We start from the raw sequence: 7953 nt of genomic DNA on the forward strand, positions 1-7953 counted from the left end.
CCTCACACCGGGGACAGACCCCCCTCACACAGGGGACAGACTCCCCTCGCACCGAGGACAGCCCCGCCACCATAGCGGGAACATCCTCTTTGCACCAGGGACCGTGCATCCCCGCACCGGGGACAGCCCCTCCTCACAGCGGGCACAGCTCCCCCCTCACAGCGGGGACAGATGCCCCATCACACCGGGGACAGACCCTCATGACAGCGGGCACAGCCTCCCTCACAGCGGGCACAGACCCCGCCGTGTCTCTCGCCGGGCCCTCCTCTCGCCCCGCCCGGGGGAACCCGCGGTTTAATCGCATCTTTTCGAGGCGCAGCTCTGGATTTCACGCCACATCCCCCCCCCCCCCCCCCCCCCCCCCCCCCCCCGGCCCGTGGCCATCCCTGGGGTTGCCTTCAGCCTCCCTCTAGTGGATTGGCCTAAAATGGTCCTTCCACGGGCGATCCCGGAGCTTTAGAGCGGCTCCAAACTACAAATACCAGCAGCTCCGGCACCGCAGAGAGGCCCCAGGACCCACCTCTCCTAGAATAAACCTCTCCGCTTTATTCTTGCAAACATTCCTAAAGATTTTTTTTTGCTTTTCGCGTGTAAACCCGTGCGTAGCCGTAAAACCCCACGGCAAAGACAGCATTTTGAAAGGTTCTGCTTGGATTCACTGATTTTTTTAGCCGCTCTTTTGTTTTTTCCCGTGGTGGGTGGCCCTTCCTGCCTCAGAGTGACGGTGACAGAAGGACCCAGACCTTTAATCCCGTTTCGCAGCAGGTTCAGCGGGAGAGCGGCTGCAGCAGCCTGGGAATGGCCATGGAGAAAATCCTGAAGGCAGAGCTGAACACCAACATTCTGAAGGCTGTGGGCAGCTCCGGGGGAGGATGTATCAGCCAGGGCCAAACCTACGAGACAGACAGCGGGCGGGTGTTCGTGAAAATCAACCACAAACCTCAGGTCAGTGCCAGCACATCTTGAACTGCTCCTATGGTTGCGTGTAGAGAGCTTTTTGTTGTTAATAATTCAGAGTTCTGCACTTTCAGGCTGACTTCTAATTATTCCAGCTTTCAGTGATCTTTTAAAAGCTATGTCTGTTTTATGCCCAGTATTAGTGCAGCGGGTTTGGTTAGTGTAAATTGCAGGGTAATGCGACGTGATAACCCTCACCCTCGTGGCAATTCCTGCAAAAAGGAGGCCAAGCACAAAGCTGTCATTGTGGTACTTGGAGTTTGGAAAAGCCCAGAGCTGACTTTGCATTCACTGTGCTCTTTTTCATGTTCCACTTGAGAGGATCAATAGTGGGAGGGAGCAAACAGGGGCCAGTGCTGAAACTCACGTATTATCTTTAAAGCTACAGAGGCTTCAGATGTCCCCGTTGCTTTTTGCGTTTCTGGAAGTAAAATTCTGCAGGCCAAACTCTTGACTTTTCCGTTACTAAATGATCACTCAATTGCTTTTTCTAACACGGCAGTGCATCAGAAATTTGCATTTTCAATATCAAAACCGTCCTAAACTGCTGTGAAGAACAGCAGCTTTTCTTCAAAAACACAGAGCACAGTCTGAGTGTTTGTGCTGTCATCTCCATCAGTGGCCACTGACCTTGGGGAAAGGAAAACCAGTGTAAGGGTTCAATCTTTTACCTCATTTAGCAGTGGCTGCTTGGGGTTTTGGAGGGGTAGGTCTTGGGCATTATCCTCAGAGGTGCTGTTACATCCGAGTGGTTTGGTGTCTCCATAAGCAGATAGAAATCAGGGTGAAATGTGACATATCCTACTAGCCTGGAATAAATTTATGAAAAAAAGAAGTTAGGATTAAGGCACTCAAGTCTCTCTGTGTGGACTGAAGCCTTGCTGCAGCTCTGTCCTTTTATGAAGAGGAATTAACTCCTTTTTAGCCTGTTAAGAGGTTGGTTTTTTTCCAAAGTACTCTTTGCAGACATCCATAGTTTAGCCCAGGGATATTCTTATTCCTTGGCAGGCTAGAAAAATGTTTGAAGGGGAAATGGCAAGTTTGGAAGCGATCCAGAAAACCAAGATTGTGAGAGTGCCTCAGCCCATTAAAGTGATTGACCTGCCTGGAGGAGGAGCAATGTTTGCCATGGAGTACCTGAAGATGAAGCACCTCAGCAAGTACGTCCATACATCATTTTTTATTATATTTGGGGGTATATTTTTGTATATCTTGCAGTCAGTCAGAAAACTTCATGAGCAGAGTTGCTCTGTTCTCTCAGAGCTGGAGCTTCTCTCTGTCGACATCTTTGTTTGTTACAGATGGTTTTGGTCCATCTTTCTCTCATGAGATTTTTCGTGGAGTTTCTTTTCCCAGCCCATCAGGTTTCTTTAACCTTCCAGGCTGCTCAGGTCTCTTCTCTCAGCAGAATTTTCCAGTATGATTTATATCATGATTAAGTTGACATGAAATTCCATTTCATCTGTCAGCCAACCTGGACATGGAATGCAGGGGTCACATGTTCTTGAAAACAAGGTTTCAGGAGTGATTTTAAGCCCATTATTTTCTCCCCATTCCGGGCATTAGAAGAAATCAGTTTCTATCCCTGCAGCTCCTGTTAAGATACCTGTGGAATATTTAACTGGTTTTTAGTTGTCTGTCTTCAGCATTAAGCAACCTTGACTCAATCCCTGCCTTTGGCTTGTTTCCAGGCTTACCATTCCCATTGCTGTTCAGCTGATCTGGAAGGGTAAAGCCCAACAGTTGATACCATGTTCTGTCCTCAGCTGATAGTGGGGCTGATAACGAAGAGCCCCTCATTCTCCTGCCCTCTCTGCTCCTGTTTATACCACCTTGTGGTCTATTTACCTTTCTTGCAAGAACATAGACTTATGTCCATTTTATTATCTGTTGCAGCCTGTGCCTTCAGAGCTGTTGTTAAGTCATTTGCCTGTTATGTGCTTGTGAAGTTGATTAAGGTTCTATGTTTGCCAAAAGTATCCTTGTTCATATTTAATTGAGGTTTTTATCCCCCCTGTTACTTGTCTACTCCCAGTTTAATTTTGCTCTTTTTGATCCTACAGATATTCCTCAAAGCTGGGAGAGCAGATAGCAGAGCTTCATCTTTATAACCAGAAACTTGGAGAGAAGCTGAGGAATGAGGGAAGCACAATTGGTAGAGTATTGATGTCATGTACTAAACCAAAAAAGGAGCAATTCCTTTGGCTGTGGTGCTTTGTTGCATTATAATTTTAATGGTAATTAAAGTCAACAATGGGACAGTTTTGTGAGTTATGTCCCTCCTGTCCTGCTTAAAGTTATTTTGTCTGTATTCCCTGAAATTAAGGTCTGTGTTTGCAAACTTTACCATGTAAGAGCCCCTGATATTATTTTGTTTTATTTTGTAGGAAAAGGAGCCGGTCACTCTGAGTCCCAGTATGTGGATAAGTTTGGATTCCACACAGCCACCTGCTGTGGTTACATACCACAGGTATGAGACATCCCATGGCTGGGAAAACCAACATGCCCTTCTCTAGGCCTGGAAACTCTTTGTTCCATGGATCTCCAGCTTTGCTTTCCCTGTTCCATCCCCCCTGACAGCACAGGGAACACAAGGACTGTCCAACACGTGTGCCTTGGGATAGAACATGTGGCCAGCACACTGAGGGAGGATTTGAGATGATGGGGTGGCTCTTTAGCTTGGTGATACTTGATCAGATCAGTAACTCTTCACACACCATGTCTTGGATTTGTTTTTATTCACCCCCTGCTGTATGGATGTCAAGTGGCAAACCCCAGTGCTTTAGGAGAGCCTCGTCAGGTAACACGTCACATAAGATGTGGAAAGAGCTCTCAGAGATAATTCCACCATTTGCTGGCTCTGCACATGTCAGGATTTCATTCTTTGAAATTAATGACTTAACTGATTGAACTTTCAACATCTCAAACTCTTCGCTAAGTACAACTTTTCACCAACTTTGAAACGAGTTACCCAGTAAAAATGAACAAATATTTCTGCATTTCTGTAAAGATTTGGAATCTGATATGAAACAACTGAAATGATCTCACTGGAAACTGCTGCTCTGAAATACATTAAGAAAATGGGAATAGCCAGAACCTCAATTTATGTCTCATGTTTAAGACCTAAGCATGGGAGAGAGCAGCATTCCCAAAAGAACAACCAACAGAGCATCTGAGGACACTGTGCATTGGCCACCCTGACACAGTCCAGGCCATTGTGTCATCATCAAGCATTTTAACTGGATCTGTAGCTATTATCAGCTCTAACTGCACATAGATTAAAGCTGTGTGTCACCAACCTCTGTGCTGTGTTTTCCAGGTGAACGAGTGGCAGAGTGACTGGCCATCCTTCTTCATCCGTCACCGACTCCAGGCTCAGCTGGACTTGATTGAAAGGGATTATGGAGACAGAGAAGCCAGAGAACTTTGGTCACAGCTGAAGGTATGAACCATGTCTTAAATCTGTTATTTAGAGCGTCAGAAAATGTGTATCAGTGGGTTTGTGAAGGTGTTTTATAAGAGATTTACCTTGCTTGGGGTGAGCAGTGGTGAGTGGACAGGCTTCACAGTGGGTCCAACAACACCGTCAGCTGAACAGAATTCCTGTTGCTCTCTCAATTTTTATAGACAGGGAAAATAAACCCGCAATTCAGCATTTATAGCCAGCACTATATTCAACACATTTATTTCTGAGAATACAGATTTCTGATAATGAGAAGGTGGTAAATCCTGTCTAAGAGCTTGGTGTTACAAACTGGGTGAGATTCTGCTGCCTGGACAGGTTTATTTTACATGGTGGTCCAGATTCACAGCCAGGCTGAGTCAGGCCACACAGCACTCAGGCAACACCAGGGATGGGTTTCTCTGCAAGCTCCACATCACAAATTTATTCTTTAGTTCTGCTTCAGTGGTGCAGATGTTTTATTGCTGCCATTTTCGCCACTGAAACGTTTTCATTTATAGAGAATTTATTTTATATTTCTCTGACAGCCAACACTATCCACGTCTAGAAATAATACATTAATGTTAGGGGTTGATTCTAGACTGTGATAAATGCTTTGCTAAGCTCTGTCAAGAACAAATCCAGAATATTCATTACTGGCAGTTCAGGTTTGTGCTTGTAGCCATCAACTTCCAAAGCACTCCACTTCCACAGCACTCCACCAGGGCAGCATTTGTCCAGCTCAGGCTCTTACATGCTACACTGCTTTACGTTATTTAATATTTTCTTCGTAACTCTTTAACTGTTGCCCGCTTGTCCTTTTTCAGCCAAAGATTCCCGAGATGTTCTGTGATGTGGAAATCGTTCCCTCTCTCCTGCACGGGGACCTGTGGGCGGGGAATGTGGCTGAGGACGACTCGGGGCCCATTATCTTTGACCCTGCCTCCTTCTACGGCCACTCTGAGTTCGAGCTGGCCATTGCTGGGATGTTTGGGGGCTTCAGCAGCTCTTTTTTCTCTGCCTATCACAGCAAAATACCCAAAGCTCCAGGATTTGACAAACGAAACAAGTTGTATCAGCTCTTTAATTACATAAACCACTGGAACCATTTTGGGACGGGGTACAGGGGCTCTACCCTAAACATGATGAGAAAACTCCTGAAGTAACCAGGTAGGTTTGAGAAATTCTGACATATTCTCTTAGGAATGGGCAGCCCCTGCTCAGCCAAAGTACCACAAACTCGGAATTGGTGGTGAAAACACGTGACATGGAAAAGGCTTAGTGCACTTTTGAGACTCACTAATTAAGAGCAATTGAGTAATTTTTAACTTGGTCACTAATTTCCCAGCACAGATTCCTTCCTTGCTGAAGGAAAGGGCTGTGTTGTTTGTGGAGGCCCCAGTGGGTTGGAAAAGCAGCAGGACACCAGCCTGGCTCTGCTGTCTCACCTCATAGTGCTGTTTTCCCACAGTTGTCCCACAGCAGCACCTTCCCACTCGTGCTGCTCCATCAGCAGTTTGTCCTGGAGAGCTGCAGTTGTGGGACTGTGGTGCTGGAAGTAACAGTGAGTTCCTTACATCTCCCCTTGTTTGTTCTGTTTAGTTTTCTGCCTCTGTTCCCATCCCTTTCCCCACGAATATTTCTATAGTCTTCCCTTTCTCTTTCCTTTCCCATGTCAAGGGTCCTAACCCAAAGTTCCAGTCAGATTCTATGAATCTGAAGATGAAAATATTCTCTTTTTGATGTAACCAGCAGACAAGGCCCTTTGGCTGCGCTTGCAAACGTATGTAATTAATAATATTTCTAATATTTATTTTAATTTAATGTAATTTACTCACAGGCTTTTGTTTTTTTCTTGCCGTGAGGACTGAAATTCCGGTGGTATCTCCTAAAAAAGGATACCTAATTCCTTGGTAATTAACTGTATGATCAGAAGTGGGTTGTTACCACCCGAGTTTGATAATAACATTTCCTAGTTTTAGTGTGGTGTTTCAGTGTGTTGTACTACAGTAGTAACATATTTAAATAACTTTGTAAAAAGACAGCACAATGTGGGAGGGAGACTCCACATTTTGGTGACAGGAGGCACCTGTGGCTGCTGGGTTGGTCAGTGCTTGATGTTATTTTCAGTTTTAGAAGATGAGGTGCAGTGGGCAAAGCTGGTCTGTTGTGCCACTGCTGGGTTATGGAAGGAACGGTGTCAAATCCACTGGCTTTTTAAGGGTTTTATTGTTCCTCACTGCTTTATTTTTACAGAAAACAGGGGCAGTGTTAATTTGGGGACAAAACTGTTCAGCAAAGACAGTGGTGACAATGTGAGCTAGAGTACATTAGTGAATCTGTGGGGGTTTAGTGGGAGAAAGTGGTAAAAAAAGTAAAAAGTAAGTGCAGTCCCACAGGTATTTATGTGAATTAGAAGATTTGGGTAAGAACGACCTCACTATTCAGGCTTCAGACTGTTGTCATGACAAATACTAAAATATGATGTTCCAAATGCTAGAATATGTTTTGACTTTTTTGCACTTTAAATGGTTGTGCTATAAAGATTTCATAAAGCTTAAAGTTTGATGTTGTTAATTGGTACAGCTTGAAACAATGCACTTTGTTCTCTGTAAATAGGGTACAAATAGGGAAAAAATTGTTACTTCCTTTGAATTAGGGGAGTCTGTCACAGTTGGTTATAAACTGGAACAGTGGAAAAGTGGAATAGTAGAGTTAGGACACAGCTGGAATTGCAGCTGATGGCTGGAAGATGCAGGTTTGGAAAAGAGCAAAGTGCATGTGCACTGGTGTTTCTGGATGTGAACAAACCTGCCTGTGTTACACTGCTGTGAACTTAAAACTTCTTCTCAAATAAAGCACTTGCCTTGCAGAAACCAGGTGTTTGGTGTACCTGTGTTTGGTGACTGTGGTTTGTTTTGATGGATTTGAGCCTGAAGATAAGATATTTGGGTGTGGATGGAGCTGCTGGATACCAGGAAAGGGCAGCTGCCTTCCCGAAATCCTGGCCAGGCTGAAGTGCCTGCCTGAATTTTGTGTACAATCAGTGGAGCTGTAGTTGGAGCTTTCAGGGTTCAGGTGTTGTTTCTGGAATTTTATGAGGTTTAGGTTATTAACCACGTTAATGTCCTGTGCAGTGTCTTGGAGTGGGTTGGGTAAGGAATGGAGGCCGTGGATAAATCACAGCATCATCCCAGTGCCTCCCACACACCTTGTGCAAGGCATGTCCCCACCCCACTTCCTTCCCCATCCCTGTTCCCTTCCCCAGGGGTCCCTATCCTTGTCCTCACCCCTGGCTCTCCTTCCCTGGGTGTCCCCATGCTTGGGAGCCCATTCCCATGTGCCCATCCTTGCTGCCATCCCCAGGACACCATAGCTGGGTGTCCCTGTCCCTGGTGAGTGCCCCCAGGCTGAGTGTCCCTTAGGTGGGTGTCCCCACGGTGGGTGTGTCCCTGTCCCCACGGTGGGTGTGTCTGTCCCCAGGGTGGGTGTGTCTGTCCCCACGGTGGGTGTCCCTGTCCCCAGGGTGGGTGTGTCTGTCCCCACGGTGGGTG

General features: G+C 45.9%; 1 protein-coding gene across 3 annotated transcripts; it reads left to right on the plus strand.

Moving 5' to 3' along the window:
• The first annotated feature begins 371 nt into the window (after window positions 1-371).
• FN3K (fructosamine 3 kinase) lies at window positions 372-7588 on the plus strand. 3 transcript variants are annotated; one of them, XM_027886066.1, is made up of 8 exons: window positions 372-945; window positions 1966-2117; window positions 3021-3112; window positions 3345-3427; window positions 4277-4399; window positions 5227-5315; window positions 5430-5569; window positions 7273-7588. In XM_027886066.1, exons 1-7 carry the CDS (start codon window positions 799-801, stop codon window positions 5563-5565), a joined length of 822 nt encoding a protein of 273 aa, XP_027741867.1. In that variant the 5' UTR covers window positions 372-798; the 3' UTR covers window positions 5566-5569; window positions 7273-7588. The 3 variants fall into 3 exon arrangements, with proteins under 3 accessions (XP_027741867.1, XP_027741865.1, XP_027741866.1); XM_027886064.1 differs by having other exon boundaries at window positions 373-945; window positions 5227-5569; window positions 7273-7587; XM_027886065.1 differs by lacking the exon at window positions 7273-7588 and having other exon boundaries at window positions 373-945; window positions 5227-7271.
• The last annotated feature ends 365 nt before the right edge of the window (window positions 7589-7953 follow it).

The sequence above is a fragment of the Empidonax traillii genome, unplaced genomic scaffold, assembly GCF_003031625.1.
Source record: "Empidonax traillii isolate 1590-97213 ecotype Southwest subspecies unplaced genomic scaffold, ASM303162v1 scaffold177:size1754471, whole genome shotgun sequence".
Classification (NCBI taxonomy): Eukaryota; Metazoa; Chordata; class Aves; order Passeriformes; family Tyrannidae; genus Empidonax; species Empidonax traillii.

Bases quoted from the DNA above. Each gene is read 5' to 3' on its own strand.
- FN3K (XM_027886064.1), top strand. From the start codon at position 799: ATGGCCATGGAGAAAATCCTGAAGGCAGAGCTGAACACCAACATTCTG. The intron at 946-1,965 runs GTCAGTGCCAGC...ATTCCTTGGCAG, and splicing joins AAATCAACCACAAACCTCAG to GCTAGAAAAATGTTTGAAGG. The intron at 4,400-5,226 runs GTATGAACCATG...GTCCTTTTTCAG, and splicing joins AACTTTGGTCACAGCTGAAG to CCAAAGATTCCCGAGATGTT.